Source organism: Rhipicephalus microplus, chromosome 10 (genome assembly GCF_043290135.1).
Source record: "Rhipicephalus microplus isolate Deutch F79 chromosome 10, USDA_Rmic, whole genome shotgun sequence".
Classification (NCBI taxonomy): Eukaryota; Metazoa; Arthropoda; class Arachnida; order Ixodida; family Ixodidae; genus Rhipicephalus; species Rhipicephalus microplus.
The window spans coordinates 14455411-14482994 of record NC_134709.1 but is presented as its reverse complement, the minus strand read 5'-3'; the positions used below and the strand labels follow the sequence as shown (position 1 = coordinate 14482994).

Genomic DNA, 27584 nt, shown 5'->3' with positions numbered 1-27584 from the left:
TATACGCATTACAACTGTTCCTCATCGTTGTGTTTTCGGAGAACTTCTGTTTCGTGGTCTACTTGCTTCTTGTTTATTTGAAGCATCATCAAGTGAGTGCAGCGCCGCGCAGCGCTTTCCAGTAGCATACTGGCATATGACGTGTCTAGTTGTTTTGCACGGCGCTAAATGTTTCGAATTTTTTTTTCTCTTTTGTGGGTGTGTCTGAATAATATAACCCAAAGTAATGTATTCCTCGTGACAGTGATCACTTCTTGAATACTCATCACTTATACAAGCTCTTAGCGAAAGAAGGAAACTGTACGAGCAGTTGTTTCCTTTGTTACACATAGCGTTACTACTACAACTAAGAACCCTACTAAGAACGCTGCCCAAGAAGGTATATGGGATGTTGTTTGTAGACTAATTATAGTGCAGTGCGTATAAGAAATGTCATGAAATAAAAGCGGACGAATAGACAACTCGCCATTAGCATCAAGCGAACATACAACGATAGGAAAATGGAAACGATGTCGTTTTTCCCAATATGGGGCCGCAACTAAAGAGCTGTTGGACGGTCTTAATGTAGCCAATCATATCATTCATGTTCGCCCGTTTTACACCCTGACTGCAGTTAAATTTAGGAATGCCAAGTTTCTTGTTTTGCTTCTTTTTCAGTTCACGGAGATTCATTATTCACTATTGTTCGGGAATAATGAATTCCTATTTTACATAATCCATTGGTTATCCGTGCGTCTTCTACTTAATCAGTAGCAAACGAAAAGTAGTTAGAAAATCATGTGTGAAATTATCTATCGAGCACTTCGCGAACTTGTTTATGTTTTGCTTTCGGGTTTCCTACAAGGTGCATCAACTTTTGATTAAATTACGCTTCACGAATGAACGCCTTTAGCGACTTGGCCCTTAGCTCGCAGTGAGGTAACATAAAAAACACTATAAGCATAGGTCGTCCATCCTTCGTTTTCCAAGCCAAACTTCCTTTTAGAAAAATCGGCAGATCTCATGTACAGTGAGAGCTGCCGTATGCGAAACAAGAGGTGGGTAGGTGACTGTGACGTAACTTTTTTCACTTAACCAACCTAATGAAATGACGCTACAGATATGTACATATTTTATACGCACACAGATAAGTTAATGAGCGGCGTAGGTCTTAAATAACAAGTTGTTTATAGTTGAGCAACGATACCAACAGAAACTTTGGTTTTACCAACATGAGAAGCGTGAAGATGTTACGTAGTGCTTATATTGCCTCCATTACAGCATTACCGCCTTTACCTGCCTTATTTTATCCTTGCGAAGTGTAACACAATACCTGTCTCGCGATTAACATATGTGGTTACCATTTCAAATAATTTATCTACATCTACGCTTATATAACACCCCCAAGAAGAGTCTTTACGGTTTTTAGGGTAATAAAATGAAATAAAATTAAATATGCTTATTCTGACGGAGAACGCACGCATGTTTTGCGAACCTGTGTGCTCTTGCGGCAGGGGTTCTTCACAGTTCTTCCACAAGGGGATCATCAGGTGGATCAGTGAGCACCAGGAGCGGGACAGGACTTGTTATCGGGTGTGTTCATGATCGCAATGACCATGGGTCTATGTAAACTGAAGTATTGTAATACTAATCGTCATCATCATCATCTTCTTCATCATCATCATCATCCTGAACACGTCCCCTGCAAGACAAAAGCCTCGCCCATGTTTCGCCAGTCAACTCACTTCTGTACTTGCTGCTCCCACTTCATATTCGCTAACTTCGTAAACTTTCACACAACTATCTGTCTCCCCCTAGCCCGCTTGCTTTTTTTGGGGAATCCAGTCAGTTACCCTTGGTGACCGGTGGTTATCCTTCCTACGCGCTACATGCCCGGCCCATGTCTATTTTTTGTCCTTGATTTCATCTATGATGTCCTTAACTGAAGCATACAGTTTCTCATTAGCAACTAGAGGGAACTCTGGCTCTGCGACTGTTCCGCCACCATGCATGGGAACGTTGGGTAATCGAAAAATGCATGGGCAGTGATTCCCGGCCAGGCCTTGGTCTGGGCCCGACATTCGTTTACTATATATTTCCGCCCGATGACTCAAAGCAAGACACAGATACGATACAACCCCCTCCCCTCAAAAAAAAAGGAAAAAAGAAAAAAATGTCGCCACATCCACGAAGTGAATGATGATGAGTGGGCGAAGCTCCGGAGGTAAACCTGGTAAACCATGAATCCTCCGTACATTTTGCCCACTCGATTTTATTGCAATGCTCCCCCTAGCGTACGTCGCCGCACTATATCGAACGATGACACGCGCCATATGTGGCATCATTCCTATTTTATAACACCTCGCATCTTTCATAATCAACTACACGTACCGCCGTCTAGTTTGTAACATCTTGCATCTTTTGGATGGACGGACGGACGGACGGACGGACAGACGGACGGACGGACGGACGGATGGATGGATGGATGGATGGATGGATGGACGGACGGACGGATGAATGGATGGATGGACGGACGGACGGACGGACGGACGGACGGACAGACGGACGGACGGATGGATGGATGGATGGATGGATGGATGGATGGATGGACGGACGAATGGACGGATGGACGGATGGATATGGCTGTACCCTTTAGATCGGGCGGTGGCTAGCGTAATACTTAATGCCGTCAGCTACAAGTACCGCCATCTAATGAACACTGCAAGAACTGAACGAGAGGTGGCTACATACAGGGGACGCACAGCCCACGCCGTAAGGAGCTTCGCTCCTGAAATTGGGAACCCTTAAGCTTCGCGTTTCAGAGTTAAACACGATAGTGAAATCCAGCCCCTAGTACGCCCTTCAACCGCTAAGTGCATACTTAAAATAGGTTTTGTTATACACACACGCGCACACAACCACACACACAGACACAAACGCGCGCGCTTGCAAGAGCGACGCATCTATAGTAATGGTACGGGTTTTTTTATCTATTTAACAGCACTTTTATAACAACTTCAGGAAAATATTGTCAGTCATATAGTCACATGGTCCTGTATTATAAATTGCTCGTAGGCGTGACTCTTGTATTTGTAAATGGTCACATTCTGTCCGTCTTGCTTTAGTTATCTGGCAATTGTTCGGCTTGTTCTTCTAGAGACCTCTTCCGGCCAACCGCAACAAGCGTCACCTTATGAAATGGCCACTGTAGTACTTGACTTCTTTAATGGTGTCGTGAGAATGAAAAGCTAAACCTATGCAAGTGCTGTGGTTTGTTGCAATAGCATTTTTTTTTTTTTTTGAAGGGGCATAAAGAGTCTCACAACGCCTCACAGACGGCAGCACATTATCTAGCGTTTGCTGTTCGCTTGATCAACGACTGTGGAAAGGCATGATGTGTTTTCCGCTAGATGGACATAGTTGTCAATATGTAGAGCTGTTTGAAAGTTCCTGTGTGTGTTTAGCGGCGATGGCGGCCCTGTCCCGGCCTTTTTCAACGCTGTTTGATGGCGTCCCAAATGCGCCTACAAATCGCCGAATGGGCTCGTTTGGCATCGTGACACCTGTCGAACAATATGCGTCAAGGAGACTCCTTCCACTGCGTGGCGTTTATGTAGTGTTTTTTTTTTTTCTTTTTGAAGCAGCTGCAAATAACATCGTGGCTTTGTGGCACACCTGCTTGCTACGTGAACGGCCCGGGTTCGATCCTCAATGGGACCGAAATTTTGTTCTTTATTTTATTTGCATTTTCTCGCTTTTTTCGCTCACAACCAACGGTGCCGGCGTTGATGGCGGAATTTTTGCGACACGAGCTCTCTAGCGCTATCACGTTAAACAAAATTACCCACTTGGTACGGCTTGGCTCGACCACAGATCGGACCTCACTGAGGCCCGAGCCAATAATGTAGTCAGTGTTGCCTGAACATGGAACTGACAGCAAGTGATTTTAAGTAGCGCATATCAATGTAGGCAAGAGTTCGATGAAAGTTCGTTTGCTCCGGCATTGAATGAGATGAAACACGGGGACTGATAAAGTGTGGTGAAATTATCTAACACATTGGAGCCGCATACTGGATATGTGACAACGACGTCCAGTTCAGTTCACTGACCAGTGAACTGGTCAGTGAACAGGTTAGCATAGAGTGAACAATACAGTTCACTGTATGCGGTTCCGAAACGTCACATAGTTTCGTCAAACTTAGGGAACGTCTTTCATGTCAGCAAATATCAATGCTTTCGTGGTGCATTTATCGCTAACAAATGCAATTTAACCTACGGTCATTTTTTTTTGCACAGAACGGCCTTAGCTGGAAATGGTTGAGCTGGGTACTGGGTACTATGAATGTTTGTTCGGTAGTGGTGTACTGTTTCTATTTTTCCTCGAATGTAATGGAAATAAGCCAGAATGTTTATATTGTAGCAGGGAAAGTGATTTGTAGCATGACATCAGTTTCAATAGAAAGCGCAATAAAAGTAGAGGAGACCGAGAACAGAAACCTCGTTTTGTTTTTATCACTCTCTCTATTTATATTTAAAGAGTGATCTACCAAGAAAGACTACAGTCCGCCCTTTTCGATATACAGCACCTGTCTGCAGCACTTAGTACGACCTTACCAAAGCAAGACAAGTAAAGAAAGAGGGGCGAATATGTTACATTACATATGAATTAAAACCTAGACAAAAATTATGACTGATCACCTTGCGCAGCGGGCGGCTTTCGAAATGCGCATAATACGTATATTAAATGCGTATAATACGATTTTTTTTCTCGTTCGTTGTTCACTCCTTCAACGCGTCTGCTTTCTTGCATCATTTATTGTACTTCTCCACCAGTGTTGTTGCTTGATGTAGAAAGAGCTGGACGGAGGGCTTCTAGCGTTTCAAGTGTCCCATCGCAATTCCTCGATCTGGTCTCGGCTTTCTGGAACCTACATCGTGGTGGCGGGGCATTGAGAAGCACTCGAGAACTGCCTCCCTGAAAAAAAAAGAAGGAAAAAAAGGGGGGGGGGAGATCTGGGGCGATAGGCTTCGAAGCAATCGTACACCCGGAGGGTGTAAAGGCCGTTGCACGCGCTTCCCGCACAGCCGCAACGCACGTGCCGGGACGCCTACCGCACGCAAGCGTGGTACAAATAAGCCAATTGGTGACGCTGCGGAGGTGAAAGAGCGTTGCCAATTGGCTTATTTGTCCCCCGCTTGCGTGCGGTTGGGGTCCCGGCACGTGCGTTGCGGCTGTGCGGGAAGTGCGTGGAACAGCCCTAAAGGGGAGGGACAAAACTCTGGATGCCCCGCAAGTAGATCGCTATCCCGTGAAGCGCACAGGGTCGCCTGGAACCGGACCGGCGATGTTGGGGACGTCCACGAAGCTAACAGTCCGATTTCCCGGTGGCGTGTACTCGGTCTCGAAAAGCAGGATTGTGTTCTTGTTCGGGTACGGGTGGAGTAGCACCCCGGGAACGTACAGGGTGACCTGCGTGAATAGCCGAAACATTTCAAATCAACTGTCGCCGTCAACATGAGCGTGTGTAGTGTTCGACATTAAAGGGAGAGGCGCCTCAGCCCCTCCTCTGATTGGTCGAGTCGGATGGAAAGCAAGCTCCACAATGGACGCACTAATGAAAATGGAGCGATGGCGTGCCTCTCGCGAAGGCCTGCCGTCGGTGCCCGACTTTCCGGGTAAAAGTTGGCTGAAGACAAATTTTTCGAATATGTCATCAGTGTAAGTTGGTCTCCACTGTCGTCACGTAAACATGCACAGCCGTAACCCGGTGCAATATAAAACGGCGTGAATGGTCGTATTGTGTAAATGTAAGGTACGGAATGGTCTCCCTATTATAAATGACCTGGAGAAGGGGTGCGGCCCGCCCCCTTTAAAAAAAATACGTAAATTCACTCGTTTAACCTTCCAGCCTTTCGCGACCGTCAACGAGCATATATAGTTGTCGCGATATTCTCAAACGTGACAAATGACGACTTTTTCATCAACAAAAATGGTCTTATGTAGAACAAATAAATTGTATAAAAAATGATTGAGTGATTGAAACTTCTATTGGACCAAATATGATGTGCTCTCGCTTTTCGTTGCGTTGCTGGCTCTGATACCGCGAGCGCTGTATATGTTTACGCAAATATAAAAGTAAAACAAACGTTATTGCATTAAAAAACGGTGCTACTTTATTCAGAAAAAAAAAGGCTTTAGATAGTGAGTGAAAAACATTTTTGCTCATTTTGGTAAGTTTTTTTTCGGCCGCGAAGGGTTAATGAATCCTTAATGTTTATGAAATTCGATATCTCAAGTGATTGTTGTTTCCCTTCTCCACTAAACCACCCCGAGGTGTGAAACTAAGAACGCTATTAACCAAGTCGAGTCATAACCAGCCTAATTTCATCAACTGTGGTAATGCGCATGCAATTTGGCTAACTTTCAATGTAGTAACTGATAGAACACAGAAATTGTAATAGCTCGGTCATGTGCAAGTTCGCGCAACTAGCAATAAGCTTTATTTTATAAGAAAGAAGAAAGGCGTTTTGTCAAACCTGTAGGAAAAGAAAGTCTGCCCAAGTTCTGCACTTGTGCTGATGGACTGGTTAGAGTTGCTGTATAGAAGATTGAAGAATTGAAAATTTTACTATCTCCGAGGAATGCCACAAATAAATGAATTAAGGAACAACTTGATTTGTCCCTCTTTAAAGAGAAACAAGTCGTTGGGTATAGGGGGAGGGGGAGAACTACTTGGAGAGTGCTTCCTCCGCCTTTCGGCCCACTTCAGGGCGGCCTTCTGAATGTCGGGCCTCGAGATGCACAAAGCAGCTGCCCGCTGCTCCTCACTAGAAATCGTTTCAAGAAAGAGGGTATGGGGTGTTTAGGGCACCTCTACAAGGATGTCAGCCTACTGTGTAAGAGACCCAGAATCTGCAAGATTGAGAAGGCTAACTGTTGGGGAGACGACAATAGGATTACCTCAGTGCGAGTGTGTATATAAAAAGGGGTTTACCTGCGGGCCTATACTAGGCCAGTATCGTCCAAGGTTGAAGCCATTAACGTAGGCTGCGCCTTTGCCCCAGCCTGTTGGGTCCAGGTAGGTGTCCAGTACTTTCTGGCCCTTGGGCAGCATGAATGTCCCGAAGAACGCGCCAGGTACACTGCAGTGTCGGCCTGGATTCGAGCTCCCCAGAACGCCTGTCAGATTCCTGATGACGTGTTGCTTGTCCAATGGCAGAGGCTCCATGGTCCACCCGGAAAGCACTTCGTGCCCGAGAGTGACGTTAGAAGTGATTCCCTGTGAATGAAGCCCCTGGTAATATTTTTGCGCACGTTTGTGACCTATTACGTTCGGGGTATATTTTGAATAGTGTTACACGGGAGGCATACAAATCTGGTTGGTTTTTAAAAAGCACTGTCGTTTATGACGTGATGTTTTGAACAGTGGTTCACGTTGGTGATACAAGTCTGGTGTGTTGTAGAACTGTGATATTTAGCGTAATTTGCATTGGCTGATGTATTGTAAATAATTTAATAAGCAGAGACTGCAGAACTAATTTCAGATATAACTACCTGAGGCCATTGAACAAGCACCAAAATCAAGTGACACGCGCACGCACACACACACACACACACACACACACACACACACACACACACACACACACAGCACTTGAACTGCCCTCCACTATAGCGCGCCTCGTAATCATATAGTGGTTTTGGGTCGTAGAATCACCGAAATTATTGTTGTTCAGCGTGAGCACAAAGCGACAAAAACACAGAATCTAGCTTTTCACCTTCACGTCGTGATTACGGAGGCCATAGTTGATCCTGCCTGTGTTTTCCACCAGAATCGTGATGTTCTCGCCAGGGTGTGCCACAATGGGCGCGCTGGTCACGTGGTGATTGTCGCTGAGGACCGCACGCGTATGCGCAGTGAACACGTAGCCTCTGTTCTTAATACCGAGCACAGTCAGAATAGTCGGACTCGCCGGTCTAAACGAACAGCACTTCACCGTATACACGACGTACCCGTACGCTTGGCCCAGCTGTTCGAAAGACAAGGGCCACCGCGACACCACGGGCTTGACGTACCCTTGCTTTTGCAACAAATCTCGAATAACGTCCAGCGACGCGCACGAGTTGAGACTGACGGCACCGATCTTCAACTTCGGCGCCGGGAATGGGGGTGTCTCCTTCGGCAGCGCCACGTAGCGGCCCAGAATATTCCTGATCTTGAAGTAGGTGCTGGTCGGATCGCCCGCTTCCGTCAGGGGCGCCCCGTAGTCGTAGCTCGTCGGTTGAGGCGGTAGATGAGCGCCGTTCTTGAAGCCGAAGTTTGTGCCGCCGTGGAACATGTAGAAGTTGACGGACGCGTTGTACCGCAGTACACGCTCGAGTTGCTCGAGCACTAACTTTTGGTCGACTCGTGCGTGGTGTTCACCCCAGTGGTCCATCCATCCGGAATAGTACTCGGCTACGTACAGAGGGCCTCGCCTCATCTCGCTGCGAACTAACCGAAACATGACGTCGACGTTCTTGTCCGAGCCGAAGTCGGCGGCGACCAACGGGCCCAGGATGCGGTCGCACCTGTAGAGGCATATACAAGGGCATAAGTAGGGTTTTTAAAAATGAGAGATTCACTGGCTATAGGGTAAATCCACCGTTTGTCTCTGGTTTTTTTTCGGAAGCATGATCATTTTGGGTGGCTCTTGCCTATAGAAAAAAATTGGTTTGCTTTGTTAATGCAAACTATAGGCAAGTTATAATGCCAAAATCGTTGCTAACCTGAGTAAGTAACCTGTTGAGAAAAGTATTTATGAGGTGTGCTGCAATAAAGTTTGCCTAGATGTTGAGGCTCCTTAATAAAACTCGTATTTTATGGGCACACGTTGGGCACTATATGTTCCGAGTGCTGAACATCAAGGGCACGTGAGGAAAACGCAGCCATTATTTTTAATCGTCATCAGCCACAGCATGACTAACGCTTCTTCGCCATATTCCTACGGGGAGATATGACGTTAACGCATATATTATAGCATGGTAAAAGAGGGAATCAACAACCAGGTGCCACATAATGCGAACTGCGTTACTAGCGAGTCGTTGAATGCTTCCAAGCCACCAGAAAATGCACCGACATGATTCTTCATGGTCATCAACGCAACTTCAAAAAAAGTGAACATAAAGCCTCGCGGGTGCGTCACAGCAATGGTACCACACTTATCCCATAGTTACCAATAATGGCATACTGTATGCTTCCAAACTTCAAAAAATATGAAGATTCATAGTGTAGTAGGTACTTCGCAAGTGTACTGGTATCCCTATTGCAAAATCAGCGTCAGGTCAGTACGTTTTTTTTGGCACAGGTACACGCTTGTAATAACTGGCACTTCGCTGGGCGCATTGGGAAAAGGCTGTGTGGCACTGGTAGCGGTGCTGGCTCAACTGCTGTGATGCTGGTGCACACTGCGAAGCGCTGGAAGCGCTGGAATTTTCACTGACAAGCGCTGATGAATACTGGAGCACGCTCTGTTTCTACCATGCACCTTTTTCGCATATTCCCCCCAGTATACCGGCCATAGTCGCATCATCCGTGCATTGCTGTAACGATTCCAAGTTGCAGTGTTTGTAAGCCTGGAGCTGCACGCCACTCTTAACAGAAACAAGAAATTGTTTCTGCCGCAAAGTTGAATAAACTTCAATGAGCTCTCTCGATCGCTTCGTAAGGTTTCCCGGCGGAGGAGAGAAGAAAAGCTGTCGTTCGATTCCGCCACACCACATATATGTATGCCTGGCCATGCTTGTCCTTCTACCTACTTCAGATAAGAGTTAGAAATGTTCCGCAGCTCAAATGCAGAATGTTCAACCATCCCAGCTCACCGCGTCGAGAGCGGTCTTACTCAGTGCCCGGCCCAGCGAGCATTAAACCTGTCGTGCCGGCCACGTTGGTATATATGTTACCGGCGCTTCTTGCTTCATGCACACACAACATTAAAGTGTGAGAATAACTGTGAAGTACAGTTTAGGCATCCATGAACCTAAATCAACTATTTTGTCTTGTGTCGATGTTCGCACAAGGAGCGCTGACGATCGAACGTTGTGCTTTCAGCTATATACGCAGGCTGTCACCGAAAGCTGCCTGCCGCACTTAGCCGGTACTTCTCCGACTGATATGTAAGAACACGCAATTTCCAATTGGTAATTTGGTACGCCTTCGTGAGTTGACTCCCTGGCATACGTTTTTAGGGGATTGCATTATTATTTCTGGGGATCACATTAGTAATTGTTGCTATTGATATAACTGCATATATCTGTACACTGGCACGCCCACTGTATACTGCCAGCGTAGGCTAGAAAAACGACTGTCGCTCTATATCGCCACTTCATAAATGCATGCCTGGCAATGATTGACCTTCTACTTACTTGAGGTACAGTTTAGGTAACAGTTATAAATGTTGCGAAGCTCAAATGCAGAAACTTCAAGCATCGCAACTCAGCTGCTTCGAAAGTGGCCTTATTCAGTGCATCGTCCCAGCGAGGCCTATCGTGCCGGCCGCGTTGGTGTACATGCTACCGGCGCTTTTTACTTTAGGTAGGCACATTTCTAAAGTGTAAGAATGACTGTAAAGTACAGTTTAGACATCGCTAAGCCTAAATGGACCATTTATCCACGTGTGCGGTGCCCGCACCAGGAGCGGCGATGATCGATCTGTCGTGCTTTCAGCAACGCAGGCTATCACCAAAAGCTTCCTTCTGAGCGCAGGAGCCGGTACTTCTCTGACTCGTACGTAAGGACACGCAATTTTGAGTTGGTATTTTCGTACGCGTTAGTCATTTTTTTGGTGGTTTCTTAGTTGCAGGTGTCGATATAACTGCAAATATTTAATCTGGCACGCCGGATGTGTGCTGCTACATCGTCGCTTGCGCGAGAAAAAAAAAACAAACTCGATATTCACTCTTGTGTGCAGATATCTACCGAACAAGACATTTAAATCATCTGTACATGTTGACCAGTAGCAAGTGCGAAAACCGACTGTCAAAGGAAAAAAAAAAACTATTGCCAGCGACAGCTGATAATCTGTGGCTGCTCCTCCCGTCAATTTGAGATTTTTCAGAGTTGAGATGTGGGTGCTTCAAAACTTTGCGCTCTAGCTAATATCCGCACGTCATTCGGTGCCCGGAAGCCGGTCGTCACTGTCGAATGAAGATGCAACTATTATTTGGGAAGCAATATCGTGTCAGTCTTAACTGTGCCACTTGTAAACATGAAGTTGAATGGCGTGTTGTTCGGATAGATTGTAATTTTACAAGCCCAAATGCATGTTCTGGCGTGGCGTAGTTGGTAGCATATTCTGTTCAAGATCAGGCAGTGTGAGTTCGAATACCTTCAGGGTACTGTTTATTTATTTTTATATTTTTTTATTTTTTTCATTGTGAGTGCGCGCTATAATATTTATTTATTTATTTATTTATTTATTTATTTATTTATTTATTTATTTATTTATTTATTTATTTATTTATTTATGGCGAATGGGCTACCCCTTTTTCACCCTGTGAAGCCATTTTGCGCAGAGTACTGGGACGCTGCAGCGGCAGCGTCCCAGTATTTGCGCTGGGAAACGCTGGTACCAGCGCCATACAGGGCCCATAATCAGGCATGGCGCTGGACGCTGGTACGCAGTCGCACTGGTACCAGCGTCCAACGCCAATAGGGATAAGTTGCCAAAAAGGCTCATAAGATCCCCATGATCTGTTGCCTCAGGATCTCTGTGATGTTTTTTCTCTCATACTAATGCATATAATATGGCTTGGTAGGAGAGTAAGATAATGACCGCGCGTCACATAACGGGAATTGCGTAACTGGTAGGTCGTTCAAAGCTTTGAGCTCATTACAAATGACTCGGCCATTATTCTTTATCAGCCGCCGCATCAGCAAAGTGTACATAATGCTTTGCGCATGTGTAGTGGGTGCCTCCATTTTCTGCAGAATGACTAATAATGCTGTAACGGGTGTTTCACCGAGTGGACAAAAAAATACTATTTATGTCGTAGTAGGTACCCTGATAGTGCAGTCGTAATGGTACCCTGCGAGATTTTACAGCTATGAATAGTGCTGTTTCAGCTTTCGCTGTGACAGTGCTGCGCTTTCTGCGTGGACTGGGTGTGTTCTTGTTTTTTTTTGTTTTTAGAGAGAGAAAGACAGAAAAGATTAATATGGGGGAGATGCGGGGTAGTGAAACAGAATTGCAAGATCCTGTTTGCTACTCGTCACTGAGGAGAGGGGGTAAAGGGAAAATAAACCTAAAGAGCGGATATGTTTTATTATTTCTTTTTTCTTTCTTTTTTGAAAAAGTAATTTGATTGTGATAAGTAAACTTGGAAGCATTTCACATATTGTCAAGAAAAACGACAAACTACTCGAGAAAAAGTGAGTGCTGTCTTTTATGCCGAAACGGTACAATTAGATTGACATTTAAGCAAGACAGGCTGCGCATTGGTGACATTATTTGAAAAAAACGCGCACTTACGCCACATTTTAAGTGCGAAGCATTTCTTACCGAACTTCGGCGACTTTGAGCGTATCTCTCTACCTATCTAGCCGCTTACGTTTGGGTGCTCTCGTGGTCACCCCCTTAACTTGGCGGGAACCAAAATTAGCATGAGAGGGTAGGATGATTTGACGAATATGACGCTCTGATCAAGACATGAATAGTGTCACAATGCCGTCGCGTACGTCGTCAAACACTTCCCGTCAGACAATGGCACATACTCACGGGTGGGTACGTGCCGTTGGTAAGCGGGTATGTGCCACAGGTGATTGACCCTTAGTATCTACCTAGGAACGGCGAGAACACACATGTTCGATTTTAACGCGTGAGCGTGAAGCAATACCCGCCGTCGCTAGCGTCAACCCAACGAAGGCATAGATTAAATGGCAGTGTTAAGAAAAACTTGACATAGGCAGCGTTGGCCACCCGACGAATGCAAATAATAAATTTCATGGTCCCAGCAGGAATCGAACCCAAGCATTCTTCGTGGTAGTCAAGCATTCTACCACGGAGCTACGCCAGGTCTCGGAACTACTTTTCAAATAGACGCTAATCTTCGTGAAATGTCACTAGTAGTTGCAGTGCTGCCTGCCCAATTTTATAAACATTACATATGTACTCCTTTCATACAGCCGTCACGTCGGGTAAACGTCAAGTGTAGTGAGATGCCATGTGCTGAAATTGATTTAGGTAGCAGTGTCAAGGGCCAGCATCTTCGCGAGCATCAGCGCTTCATATCAGCTTCTGGGGTTGCTAAAACGCATTTCCAGCTGACATCGTTGGCCAAGTGGAAAAATGGTTATATAAACATCTGCGACTCTTATACATATTACTCTGCATGCAACATTTGTACATATATTTAGCATCATGTGACTTGTCGCTAAAAAAAATGCAACATGGTCATTTTTCCTCCGCGTGCTTCGCATAAAGTTGATTCCCAGGCACGTAGGATCTACCGAATTTTTTTTATAATAGTCATGGCCAAATAGCACCGACTAGACGTATAACAATTATTATCTTACCCATAGAAGGTGGAGTTAGGCTCATCTGTCCTGAACAACACAACGTCCTGACCGAGGTAGCGTTGACTCAGATAGACGAGGTGGCGCATGTAGGAGCTGTCGCACAAAGCGTAGTAGCCGTACTCGTTTTCTACTTGCACGAGCACAATGGGACCGCCGTTCTTGTAGAGGAACGGCCGGGCCAAAGGGAGGAGGACGTGAAACCACTTGTCGACGCGTTTGATGAAGGAGGCGTCCGAAGACCTGTACCTCATGGCGGGATCAATCCTCAGCAGCCAGTATGGCAGTCCACCGTTGTCCCTTTCCGCGCATATGTAGGGACCCGGTCTGAAGACGACGAGTAGGCCGACGTCCTTGGCGACATCCAGGAAGGCTCTCAAGTCGTAGTCTCCCTCGAAGTTGAACGTGCCTGGTTCCACTTCGTGTCCACTCCACTCGGCGTAGACGTCGACCGCGTTCAAGCCTGCGAATCGCATCTTTAGCAGGCGGTCCTTCCAGTACGCCCTCGGTACGCGGAAGTAGTGCAGAGAACCGGAAATGATGCGGAAGGGCTTGCCGTCTTTGAGGAACTGATTGTTGGCGTAGTCTACGGTGAAGGAGCGGCGGTGTGAGAAGGACTCGCCGCCTGGGGATGTCCAAGCTATTGTTAGCATAAAAACGAGCCCACTCAACTCAGCCATGTCACTTCAATACGCTCATATGCGTTGCTCCAGTATCACTATGGGTCTGGCAAGCGTTTATCCACAAGTGGACGTTTCTGCGTCGCCTTTGCGCAGGTATCCAGTGTCACCGAACTTACGCTATACTCGGGTGCAATCTAAGAAGACAATGTCATCTCAACTCACTGCCGTCGCTACGCGTTCGACAGAACTTGCTTCACTTCTTCGTCCAGTAGCGTTGGCTTATTTTCGTGAAGTCATACACTTCTCGAGTGTTTCAGCTAGTTGAATTTCCCATCCGGACACACGCTTGAACTCCTGGTTTCGGGATTGAAACTTCAATGCCCTGGTAAATTTCCTCAGTGATTTTGAAGCAGCTGCTCAGCCAAGCGTATTCTTCGATGCAGTAATGACGAACCTTTAACTCTAATGAGGCGTAGTACTTATTGTAGTTGAGTGTTTCCTGCTTGAGTTAAACAGCTAGCATTACTCTTTCAGAGTAGACACTCTGTGGTTTTGTAAGCGGAACTGGCATTTTTTCATTAGGTTGTAACCTAACACAGAATATTTGAAGCCGTTGAGAACAAGAAGAAAGAAAACGGGCGTGTTTTCAAGGGCAAGTCGTTTTGATTGTTATAAAATATGGAGCGAATATAGAAACGTGGCCTCTTTCGGCGACCTTATTTTGAACCTGAAGAGCGCTCATTACACTTTAGAAAGCATACGAGAAAGAACGTTGGCATAGCTTTGATTGTAACTGCACGAAATTCTCGGGCTCAAATTCACACGAAACACGCCCGCCAGCGACGGAGAATAAGGTTGAAGGCTCGTATGAAGAGAATGCTGATTGCGGGACAAGTATAGCTTCATTCATACGGGCCGAGTATAGAAGTGCTCAAGCGCTCACGCCAGCTGCTTTTGATGAAATTGATATACTTTAACTTTGGCACGAAAGGTTGAGGAGAAGTTTTACGGCGTGTGCCGATAAATTAACTATCAATGTAGCCTAGATAGTGGTCGGGTGCGAATGTACCACTATGGATAGTTAAATAGTATGTATTGTGAATACTGTAAATCTTCAAAGTAAATGTCTGAACAAGCTGTTCTGACGAGCCTTAGCTTCCACAGTTTAATGCCATAGGAAGATCAATATTAGTCCTACATTGTACACCATACGCTGTCTCAAGTCGTTTTCTGAAGACGTACACAAATTCATGCCGGCTCTCAGGTTAATTTTCAATGTAATTGAGAATAATAGCACAAACAGTTTGTCAATTCACGTTACAGGTGGGGACCAATGCATGGAAGCGAAATGCTGTGCACACTTTTTATGGAACGCAAGGTTGGCCGAATTGTAGCCTTAAACAATAATTAATCTACATCTTTAATCCCTTTACATAAATTTTTCGAAAAGTAATTCCCTTTTGTTTAAATTACAGCGGGTTCAATCATGTGAGCAATAAGCTGACATAGGCCTAGATGATGTCACATCCACACTGTAATTTCCGATATCTTTGTTCCACGGTTCTCAGATGAACTTTATTCTGATTAGCTTGTCTCTTTTTACTTATCCTTGTTGTTTTTTCTTGATCTTCATGCCATAAAGAAAGCGCGCATGCGATGTTTAGTAATAATTAGTCAGAAATAATTGGAAAAGCAATCAGTAAGCTTCTTGGGGTTACTCACCTGAATGAATTCAACAGGTAACTAAAATGCGAGCCCACAAACAGATTTCTCACATCACTCACTACGGCAGAAAGGAACGTAGTTCACTTGATTTCGTTACTACCAACTTAGTGCCAAGTATGATAAAAAAACACAACTATGTTAGACTGACTGGTCGAAGTTTTGATTGCTGCAGATACGTAAATTAGAGGTGAACTTCATCACTACTTCATGGTCGTCATATTTATTGATACTGCGTGTTTCATCACGTGGGTTCTCACACGAATTCCACGTGTCACTTGTTAGCCTCCCAGGGTTGTCGTGTCGCCAGGTACTGGTCCATCGATGTTCGGCATGTCCACGAAACTAACGGTTCGTTTGCCTTGGGGCGGGGACTCTGTCTCGAAGAGCATCACGGTGTTTTCTTCCGGATACGGGCGGAGCAGGACACCGGGCACGTACAGCGTCACCTGCAATAGTTTACGAGACCTACCTTGTGGTAAACGGACCAACAACCGATTGTAACAGCGGTGCTTTTCGAGCGTTTTGTTAGAGCTGTGTGGTGCTGACAAAAACTGCGAATAGCTATGACGTCACCTAGCAGCGAAAAGATAACCTTCGCAATCCTACGCTTGCACTCGATTGATATGTGGGGTTTAACGTCTCAAAACCACCATATGATTATGAGAGACGCCGTAGTGGAGGGCTCCGGAAATTTCGACCACCTGGGGTTCTTTAACGTGCACCCAAATCTGAGCACACGGGCCTACAACATTTCCGCGTCCATCGGAAATACAGCCGCCGCAGCCGGGATTTGAACCCGCGACCTGCGGGTCAGCAGCCGAGTACCTTAGCCACTATACCACCGCGGCGGGGCAAACGCTGATGTCTGTCAGCCCCGCCTCCGTAGATGAATTGTCATTGAGCATAGCAATGACGTCAACTCCCGAAAACCAAGTTAAGCTCAGTGAAGACTATTTGAGCCTGACTGAATCAACTTAAGCATAGTTTAGCCTAATTCCGACAAGCTCAATGGGGTCAGTTCAATTAAGACTAATATTGACTAAACACAATTGAATAATTAAGCCTTAGCTCAGTTTAAACGACTACTGCTAATTATGTTGTTCCTAATTAAGGAGTGTAATAGGATTTCGTACATTTGGGCCTTATTGAACTAAATCAGTCAGCAGGTATATCAATCCTAGCATACAAAGATGGGAAGATAAAGAGACAGATGTAAAGGGACAAAAAGAAAACGCCTATGGCACAGCCATTTGTGTTACATACATAGCAAGCGGGTGGGAAAGGGCATGAAGGAAAGGAAGACAAAACCACCAGCTCTTCGGTTTCGACTCTCGAGTCGTCGTACCACTCATGCGTTGCTGTCCTGATTCTTCCACGATATGTGTTTTCTCCAGCGCTACGGAAAGCTTAGGGTCACGCTGTCTAATCACGAAATCCTAACGTGGAGATCGCCGTGAAAAGCAATCAAAATTGTTCGATCGGCGGCGACTATGAAGTCGTATGCACTCAACACCCGCTGCAAACAGTTCGAGACGGTCCGCCTCGGTGGAACAGTGGCAAGGGTGCTGAACTATATACTGACCCCAATGTCATGGAATACGGAATGGCGGCCGTGGTCACCGCATTTCGATCGAGGCAAAATGCTAGATGCCCGTGTGAAAGCAGTGCACGCTAACGATCAAAATTTCCGGAGCCCTCCATTACGGCGACTCTCGAAAGCATATCGTGGTTCTGATTGTGAGATGCAACACGCCAGGATATTATTATTATTATTATTATTATTATTATTATTATTATTATTATTATTATTATTATTATTATTATTATTATTATTATTATTATTATTATTATTATTATTATTATTATTATTATTATTATTATTATTATTATTATTATTATTATATCATTAACCGTGGAAGATGAGCACGAGAGGTCTGTGCTTGAGAGCTAATGTTTTGCTGCGCAAGTGTTTTACTATGTAAGCAGCACAGAATGAACCGGTGATTGATGATACATACTCAAGTTCTGAACGCTATTTATGTTGCGCATGAAAGTATCAGACTGCGTAGAACGCAGTGAACGTATCAATACACCAGCTTGAAGACACATACACTGATCTGCGTCACATCACCTTTTTATGTGTGTGTGTGTGTGTGTGTGGCTTGCAAATAGAATTCGAACGTATAAACTCTACTCGGATACAACCACAGTAGAATCGAAGCTCCAATGCTTGACACTGGGTAGAACTAAGCTAATTTATTTGTCTCCAAAATTTTGGCATCTATATTTGTGAATTGCATGTGTTTTTAAACACTACATAACAATGCATGGCACAAAGAGTTAGTATGCATTTTGTTTGCCCTATATACAAATATTGCTTTTATCCTCTCATAGTCTGGTTATCACCTTTTCTACCATTAATATCGCATTTCCCCGCGTGAAAGTGCTTAGTGTAGACAGGAAGTGAACTCCCGATGTAACTTACCTGTGGTCCGATGCTCGGCCAGTATCGCCCCAGGTTGAAGCCGTTGACAAAGGCGACGCCTTTTCCCCAACCCGTCGGGTCTAGGAAGGTGTCCAACGTCTTCTGACCATTGGGCAGCTTGAACGTTCCGAAGAATGCGCCGGGAGCCGAGCACGGTGACAAGACGTTCGATGCGGCAAATACGTCGGTGAGGTGCGTCGCCACATTTGATTTGTCCAAAGGCACTGGCTCCATGGTCCAGCCGGAGAGGACGCGCTTGTTCAGGGTTACGTTAGAGACGATTCCCTGCGTAGATCGAATGCATACTACTACTACTACTACTACTACTACTACTACTACTACTACTACTACTACTACTACTACTACTACTACTACTACTACTACTGCGCTGATACTTTTGCTACTTTCTCCACTTTTTCTGCACTTGGCTAAGTTGGCTACATTTTTTTCCTCCTCAGTGAAGCGTGGGAGGCTGCGATCTCCCAGCCGGACCTGGTCGAGCAGCGTCAACTCGTCGCTCGAGCTCGGCGGGCTGTCCAAGCCAGAGCGTTCCTGGAATAAGGGACCCTCCCACCTTCACTCACAAGCTTCATTCAATAAATGTTTCTCTCTCTCTTTACCCATTTCTTGGCTATTCTTTGTATTTTTGACCTCGAAACCCTGTCTAAGAACCTAGTTGCCCCGCCGCGGTGGTCTCGTGGCTAACTTACTTGGTTGCTGACCCGCAAGTCTAGGGATCGAGTCCCGGCTGCGGCGGTTGCATTTTCGATAGTGGCGAAAACGCTGTAGGCCCGTGTGCTCAGGTTTGGGTACACGTTAACAAACTCAATCTGGTAGAAATTTCCGGAGCCCTCCAGTATGGCGTCTCTCATAATCATATGGTCGTTTTCGGACGTAAAACCTTACATTTCAAGGGCCAAGTTCTCGCTGGATCACTTAATGCCCCCAATGGACATTGTTTCTCTTTATCGTGTGGATGTACTTTGTGAGAATCTCATGCTAGCGTGGAGTTTGACGTTTTTTCCCCAGAAGTGCTTCTCTTACGCCGTTATCTTGCGCTATACACTGGTCGTCCAAGAACCCTGAGTCCTTTCGCACCTCAGTTTCCTGACCATCTCACCTGCTTTCATTATCAAATCTGCTACCAACACTTTGACGTCTAACAAATGAGGTAGTTTCATAAGGACTTATCCTTTCTTGTGCTTCGTAGTGATTGGCAATATTTAGTAATTGGGAAGTTTTGCATTTAGGATATCACTTTGCTTTTCAGACATATCAGAAATAGACTATTCTAATGTTATGAGATAAACACGTACTTCGCTCTACTCTCTCCCCTCATCATTGCCCGCTTCCTCACCCTCACTTCTATTTCTCGCCCCCTTGCTATACTGTACTACTGTATGCTATACATGGCTGTACTATAGACGACTTTCCCTGTGTGATGTTATACATTTATATGCTATGCTTTACCCTTTCCCCTCATCTATTCCTGTCTTCTGAACCTCACATCGATTCTCCTCACCCTCAGTTTTCTTTCTCACCCCCTGTGGCTATGTTTTGCAGGATATTGTGTGAGTGACACCAACGGCGTGAAACAACAGCTCGACTCTAAATTTCTGTGCAACTACTACACTCCTCATACTCGGGAATTATTTATTAATTCATTTATTTATTTATCGAAAAATACCTGCAGCGCCCGAAGACATTATAGCAGGGAAAAATACACTGCGTAATATATGCTTACAAAAAATAACTATTCAAAAACAAGATGAACACAAAACAGATCATAACAAACATGTAGCTATAAGTGTAACAGTATGCTCCTGAAGGACGCTTCAGTGCGGCAGTCTGCAATCTCCTGCAATTTCTCATTAAAGCGTGTCTTTATGGGAATCGAGGTGACTTCCGTTCAGTTGGGGTATTACACAAGGAAGAAAGGAGAAAGCAGAATCAGACAGAGCAGCCCCAACTCTCCTGCTTCTATTATTTGGAAATGCTGCTAAATTATAGCGTGGTACCCTTCAGATTTTCTCACCTTCATGTCGTGATTCCCAGCTCCCACGTTTATGCGGCCCATGTTTTCTACCAGAATGGTGATGTTCTGGTCGCTCTGAACCACCACAGGAACGTTGTACACGTCTCGATCAGCGCTCACCACAGCCCTTGTCTGGGAAGTGAACACGTATCCCCTGTCCTTGATTCCCGGAACACCCAACATTGCCGGACTCGATGGTCGAAATGACACCCGCGTCGTGTACACCACGTAACCGAAAGCGTGACCAAGCTCCTCAAACGACAGTGGTCGGTGTGACGACACGGGGGTGACGTAACCTTTTGCACGCAAAAAACTGCGGATAGCATCGAGTGTAACGCAGGAGTTCAGATTTACGGCACCGATCTTCAACTTGGGTGCACAGACGGGTAGCGTTCCGTTCGGAAGCGGCAAGTAGCGACCGACAACTTCTCTTATCTTGAAATAGGTGTCACTGGGGTCGCCGGCTTCTGTCAGAGGTGCTCCGTAGTCGTAACTCGTAGGCTGCGGTAGTGGATCGGCGCCGTTCGTGAATCCGAAGTTTGTTCCTCCGTGAAACATGTAAAAGTTAATCGACGCGTTTCGCTGTAGTATCTTCTCGAAGGTCTTCATCACGAGAGCCTGGTCCACTTTAGCGTGACGCTGGCCCCAGTGGTCTAGCCATCCGGGATAATACTCCGTCACTACAAGCGGACCTTGTTTCATGGCTCTCCTTACAGCCGTGAACTGGGCGTCCACGTCTGCGTTCGCACCGAAGTCGGCGGTCACCAGTGTTCCTTCGACGCTGTCGCACCTGTAGGCGGCGTCACTCGGAGTGTCGGTCCTAAACAAAATGACGTCCTCGCCAAGGTATCTTCGCGTAATGTTGACTAGGTGTCGCATGTAATTCTTGTCACAGGTGATGTACTGACCGTACTCGTTTTCCACCTGCACCGTGATGATTGGGCCACCGTTCTTATAAAGGTACGGCTCTATCATCGGAAGCAGTACGCCGAAAAACGTGTCCACGCGAGAGAGGTATGAAGGGTCCGAAGACCTGTACTTCATGTTTGGGTTCAACCTCAGGAGCCAGTATGGCAAACCACCGTTGTCTCTCTCAGCGCATATGTACGGGCCCGGTCTGAAGATCACGAACAAGCCGACTTTCTTCGCGATGTCCAGGAAGGTCTTCAGGTCGTAGTCGCCCTCGAAGTAGAACTTTCCGGGTTCTGGTTCGTGGCCGCTCCATTCCACGTACGTTTGAAGCGCGTTGAGGCCTCCTAGTCTCATCTTTTCCATGCGGTCTTGCCAGTAAGCCGTGGGAACACGGAAGTAGTGCAGGGAGCCTGAAATGTAGCGGAAGGGCTGGCCGTCTTTGAGGAACTGGTTGTTGGCGTAGTCGACAGTGAAAGACGGTCTGTTCGAGTAGCAGCTGGAGCACGCTAACAACGACGTTACCAACGACACGAGTGCGGTAAGCCGAGACATGCCTGTGGAAGCTGTTCCCGTGCTGATTCCTTTCGTCTCGGCTGAGTCGCGGTGCAATCCGAGCACGACGTATCTGCCTCTTTATCTGGGGTCCGACCGCACGGGTTAGGACATAGGGAATGTTGTGCCAGGAGCGTAGCTTAAAATTGATAGTTGCCACAGTAATGGCTTCGTGCAACGGAAGTAGGTGTTGTGAGTTGTCGTGGTATCGTTAGCGGCATTGGACTTCGCAAGAAGACTTACCCCTTCAATTTGCTGGAAAAATACCCGCGTTATTTATTTATTTGTTTGTTTGTTTGTTTGTTTGTTTGTTTGTTTGTTTGTTTGTTTCCATAGACTCATGATTCACACCGACTCAGGGCGATCGGCTAAGAAAGCGTAGTGCACTTTTTCTGTGAGCATTATAACTATGTGTAAAATGAATTTGTATCATTCTCGCTCATTTGTTACGTTTGATGATGATTCATGTTTTTGTTTTACCTGATGGCACTCACCAACAAAGGGCGGCCCCGCCGCGGTGGTCTAGTGGCTAAGGCACTCGGCTGCTGACCCGCAGGGCGCGGGTTCGAATCCCGGCTGCGGCGGCTGCATTTCCGATGGAGGCGGAAATGTTGTAGGCCCGTGTGCTCAGATTTGGGTGCACGTTAAAGAACCCCAGGTGGTCTAAATTTCCGGAGCCCTCCACTACGGCGTCTCTCATAATCATGTAGTGGTTTTGGGACGTTAAACCCCACATATCAATCAATCACCAACAAAGGGGGATGGGCCAAGAGCCAAGATCCAGAAGTTTAAGGTGAAGACCTTCGCAGTTAAAAGCTTTGCAAGGTTAGACTTAAAATGAAACAAATCGTCTTTTGAATATTGCTTAACACCCACGCTGTCATTCCACCAGATGTGAAAAGTGACGGAAATAATTATTAATTTCTAGTTTAAAGGATTGTTACGTGGTCTCAGCCGACCATCGTGACTGATACCTTGCACTACACTGCGTGACATGGGCGTACATTTACTCCCGGCATGACACTGCTGGGTACTCGCCATTTTACCTTTTGTTTGAACGCGAACCAACGTTATCGTTGGATACATTCCTGTCGAGTACTGCACAGTCTACCTCTGTATATGCACGCGACGCTATTGCCCGCGCTGACCATGCTCGTCAGCTTGCCCGCAGCAGATTAACACGGCTTCCCAATACTTGCAGAAGCATTATTGCTACGAGTGGCATCGCGATGAACAATTTCCGATGGGTCTCCTCGTTCTACTTTGGTCTTTTACGCGACATGTAGGCCTTTCATAGAAGCTTTTTCTCGTTTCATGGGCCCATACCGTGTGCTTCGACGAGTGACAGACGTTACAAACGAAATTGTTCTTCATGATTGCTCAATCTCTTCTGCTCTGTTGTCCCTGGACGTCGTCCATGCATCGAGGCTCAAACGTTACCACACTGATCCTGCTGTGGCCCCGTATGCTCACCCGGTCAGCGCTTTTGTCACCGGGGGTTGTGTTACGTGATTTTGGCTGGTGGTAACAAGGTGTGGGACATACCCTGAAATGCACCTCAGACTGGAAGGGAAGAGGTTGACTTTGTTTGTGAACTGTGTTATGGCTACGCACTCAACAACATGCAGAAATGATTCGAGACTAACACGCTACTTTCTACTGATGATGATGATGTCGATCCTTTCATTCCTGGGACTCGCCCACACAGGGGTTCTGCCAAAAACCGGGTGGCAGGATTTTTAAGTTAGCGGGTATGGATCTGAAAACCTCCAAAGAAGATTAGGTTTATACAATTAATGAAAGCTAATGAATGAAAATACTGCACGAGCAAGCGGTCAGGAAATCGTATAAGCTCGGAGCCGAAAAGAACAATAAGAATATACTAACAAGGTGACCTTTTAGGGGCGAAGCTCCTTAAGCCGTGGGTCTGTCCATTCCTTGCTTGTATGTATTTAGTAGTACGTAACCACCGGTGGCACATACCTGCTTTAGAGCGGGTATGTGCCACAGGGGATGCGAGAATGGAGATGGTGGTACTTGGAGTCTTCACTAGATGGACGCATGGATGGACTGATGGACAGACACACTAGCTGATGGACGGACGGATATATATACGCGCGGACGTACGGATGGATCGCCGCACAAACAGACGCACAGACAGATGATAGACGGACTCACGGACGGACTCACGGAAAGACGCACGGACAGACGGACGGATGGACTCACGGACGGACTCACTGATGGATACACGGACAGACGGACGGACACATGGATAGACGCACGAATGATCAAGCGGGCGGACGGAAGCAAGAACGAACGGGCTGACGGACGCTTCGCCCCACTGATCATCATACACTTCTTGGATATGCTGTGATTTTTTGTTTCCATAGTGTACGCAAACACAGCAGAGCAAACCTCCGTGTGACTGTAAACTAACGCAATCCCTCCAAAGGATGCAATTACGGCAGCATTATTTCTAAACCTGGCTTTTCGATTGGATCGACAAAGTATCTTTTCTTTTAATAAGAATATCAGTGACAGAATAAAAAGAGATGTTCCATCGTTTTTATTTTAATTTCTTATTTTTTTGCAAAAGGTGCAAAAGGTCCTAAAGATGATTTGGTTAATGAGTCTGCCATTCGATTCGGATAAATCGCGCGGTTATTGTTTCTATGTGGATGAATCAGTGTATCTAGCAGTCATCGTCATCTTTTTCGACCTCCTTTTATTTGAAACGTGCTCTGGTGCACGTGCCTTGTTCTTCGTGCTGGCAGGTATTAAAATATAGAAGAGTAAAAATGGTTTCTTCTGCTCCTAGTATGGGTCCGTGCAGTTCTCATATTTTTTCGTCCGCTACTCGCGCTTCGCCCTAGCGGACACAACCTCCGTCCCTGTAATGAAATATGTCAGATCGATCCAGTCTCAATCTTTGATAGAAACCCGCACGTCAATGCAATCGATTGGACGTCTTGTCTTTGATCTGTCTCAGCTGAAACACTGAATTGTTCTGAATCTTTTTTCTCATCTCTGGGTCGGAATACATCCACCTAAAACGCAATCTTTATTCACATTACATCGAAAAAAAAAACAAAAACTTGACAGGCCTGTTCTCACAATCAACTGGGTGATCAGGCCGAAAACGGCTCAGAGGCCCATGACTTCCGATGAGAGCACAGACGTTGACTGAAGAAACATTCATTCGTGCTGAAAACTTGGATGATGACGACGAATGACGATGATGATGATGATGATGATGATGATGATGATGATGATGATGATGATGAATGGCCCCCACCCACAAAAGGGATGGGCCAAGAACTTGATGGCATGATGCTTAAAGCACTGAAACTAAAACGAATATCAAAAATCAGTTTAGACATATAATTGAGAGGAAATAAAAATGCTTACTGAGCAAGGGTTCAAACCATCTATGCTTCCTGATTAAAATAACTACGATTCAGAGACTAAGAATCTCATTAAGTGAGGATAGACATACATGGTGATCTTTATATTGCTTTGATGATGATGATGATCCTTTAGCTTTGCTGGCACTCGCCCACAAAGGGGGATCGGCCAAGAACCGGGCGGCAGGATCATCAAGTGAGTTAGTTACGAGTCAGGCATTCAGGTAGTCTCGAAGCCGTAAATAATAATAACAATAGACTATCAAGGTAATCTCTTTGTTGCCATTATGTACGCACACACGGCAGAGTAAACCTCCCTGTGGCTATAAGCTAATGTAATCCCTCCGAAAAATAATGTTACTTCCACGTTTATTTTTAAACCTAGTTCGAACACGTATCTTTTTCTTTGATAAGAATATCGTTGACATGTAGTCAAACACAGTAGAGAAAAGACGAAAGCGATATTTTGCTTTTTTTTCCTTCTCAGTAGACTATATTTATCCCCCCAGGCCCAAAGCCAGGAAGCTTTCTGTTTTTTTATTGGTGGGGGTGGAGAGAACTTGTCGAAAACATTGAAAAACACCTATTTTTATTACCTGTTCTCGGTAAAACAACCCCTTCATCCGAATTTTGGGGAGGACGCGTCTCTCATATTCATAGGGTGGTTTTGGGATATTAAACCACACATATCAATTATGGAAGAAGGTTGTCTAGGGCCACAACGAACCCGTGCCCCCCCTCCCCGAAATTTTTCTCACCATGGCATATGGAGCGCGAAATGGCCATTTCAGAGAGGTTCTCCCTCACCCACACACACACACACACACACACACACACACACACACACACACACACACACACACACACACACACACACACACACACACACACACACACACACACACACACACACACACACACACTGAAAAACATTTCTGACTACGACGCCATTGCACCGTTGCAGTTCGTCCTTTTCTGTTCTGAGCCTGTTCTACTCTCCTTACTACCTCCAACATGAGCCTACTTCTGACCAAGCAACAATGACATGCAATAACACGTTACCCCGTGATGTCTGGTGACGTCTTGATGACATCTGAATTTTGTGGCCTGTGACATCGTGATGATGTCATAGAGAGACGCCATTACATTAGAGTAAGTTTCGCTTAGATAGATGATTCCGATAGACAGATGATTTGAACTCCTGAGGTGCACGACTCAACGCACAGCGGGCCGTTCCCACGTTGGAATAACCAAGCCAAGCACGACCGTCGCATCATGGACCCTCCGGACAGCCCACAGTTGATCCCCGGTATCGGGGCTCTTAATAGCGGATAGCCCCTTGTCTTCATTGGATTGGTCCGTGCCCCGCAACGAGGGGCAACGCCAGAGCGTGTGATCTAGGCTAGCGAATTCGTTTCAGTGCCTGCGAGAGCTCTTGGGATAAATGTCGGGACAACTTTTATGGAATGAAGCCCGGCTGGTATATGAACCCGTCTCCAGATAGCCTTAGAGTCAAAGCCTGCGCTTGATTTAACTTCTTGTGAGGAACGGGAAAGTCTCTCATGCCGGGAACAAAGTGCTGTGTAATTTCGTTGTAAGTGCAGTCGATCTCTGTTCTCCACAAATGCGGGCCGGCGGGGGAGTTCTCCGTGCTCGCAAAAAGTGAGACCTCGCGCCTTGGTGTGGGCCAGCTCGTTCAGGTTTGTGGGGTCTTCCCGGATGAATCCCTTGTGGGCTTAGCTTCCTTTTTTTTTCCGAAGCCTGTCCTTGGCTTTTTAGGTATCAAAAATGCACTTGCGAAATTGCTTTGTGTATACAGTTTGAAAGTGAGCGGTGGTAACGTTCAGAGAGAGAGAGAGAGAGAGAGAGAGAAATATTTTAATGAGAAGCTGGAGAGGTTTGCCTGGTTTTTCACCTGACAGGCTACTCCAGTTGCCGGGTGATGACAATGATATCTCCAATGATAAACAAACAACACGCACAGTTACATATACGCATAACAGTCACATAACACATAAATTCACTCACATGCACTGCACTATTTACAACGTTTCGTTCAAGGCTGTGCCCCGTAAGAATGTCAGTAGCGCTTTTTTAGAGTCGCACTGGAGGTGTTCTGCCATGGGCCTAGAATATTTTTTATCTTCAAGTTTATGTCCTGTTGTATTTTTAGGCCATCTTCAGAGACTGTCTCTCTGATGTGAATTTCGTACACTCACAGAGGACATGATTGATGTCTTCAACGACGTTACATTGGGCACAAAATGCTGAGTCGGACAGTCCCATTTTGTTCCTGAAGCAGTACGTACATGCAAT

The 27584-nt window shown here is 45.9% G+C and overlaps 3 protein-coding genes across 3 annotated transcripts in view; 1 reads left to right on the top strand and 2 right to left on the bottom strand.

Moving 5' to 3' along the window:
* Positions 1-27584, top strand: part of LOC119181497 (latrophilin Cirl) — a 721750-nt gene that overhangs the window by 15448 nt on the left and 678718 nt on the right. The window lies entirely within an intron of this gene.
* LOC119181853 (beta-galactosidase) lies at positions 5282-14362 on the bottom strand. Its single transcript, XM_037433093.2, has 4 exons — positions 13533-14362; positions 7759-8551; positions 6975-7259; positions 5282-5449 (listed from the first exon to the last, which is right to left on the bottom strand). The coding sequence occupies exons 1-4, from the start codon at positions 14210-14212 to the stop codon at positions 5282-5284; spliced, it is 1926 nt and encodes a 641-aa protein (XP_037288990.2). The 5' UTR covers positions 14213-14362.
* Positions 16085-21896, bottom strand: LOC119181499 (beta-galactosidase-like). The gene is made up of 3 exons (XM_075875078.1): positions 20401-21896; positions 18366-18650; positions 16085-16326 (listed from the first exon to the last, which is right to left on the bottom strand). Exons 1-3 carry the CDS (start codon positions 21862-21864, stop codon positions 16159-16161), a joined length of 1917 nt encoding a protein of 638 aa, XP_075731193.1. The 5' UTR covers positions 21865-21896; the 3' UTR covers positions 16085-16158.

Coding starts and splice junctions, on each gene's coding strand:
- LOC119181853 (XM_037433093.2), bottom strand. CDS start 14,212: ATGGCTGAGTTGAGTGGGCTCGTTTTTATGCTAACAATAGCTTGGACA. Junction 8,552..13,532: donor CCTAACTCCACCTTCTATGG/GTAAGATAATAA, acceptor ATGCCTCTACAG/GTGCGACCGCATCCTGGGCC. Junction 5,450..6,974: donor GGCCTAGTATAGGCCCGCAG/GTAAACCCCTTT, acceptor CTATTCACGCAG/GTCACCCTGTACGTTCCCGG.
- LOC119181499 (XM_075875078.1), bottom strand. CDS start 21,864: ATGTCTCGGCTTACCGCACTCGTGTCGTTGGTAACGTCGTTGTTAGCG. Junction 18,651..20,400: donor CTGGGAATCACGACATGAAG/GTGAGAAAATCT, acceptor CGATCTACGCAG/GGAATCGTCTCTAACGTAAC. Junction 16,327..18,365: donor GGCCGAGCATCGGACCACAG/GTAAGTTACATC, acceptor AAACTATTGCAG/GTGACGCTGTACGTGCCCGG.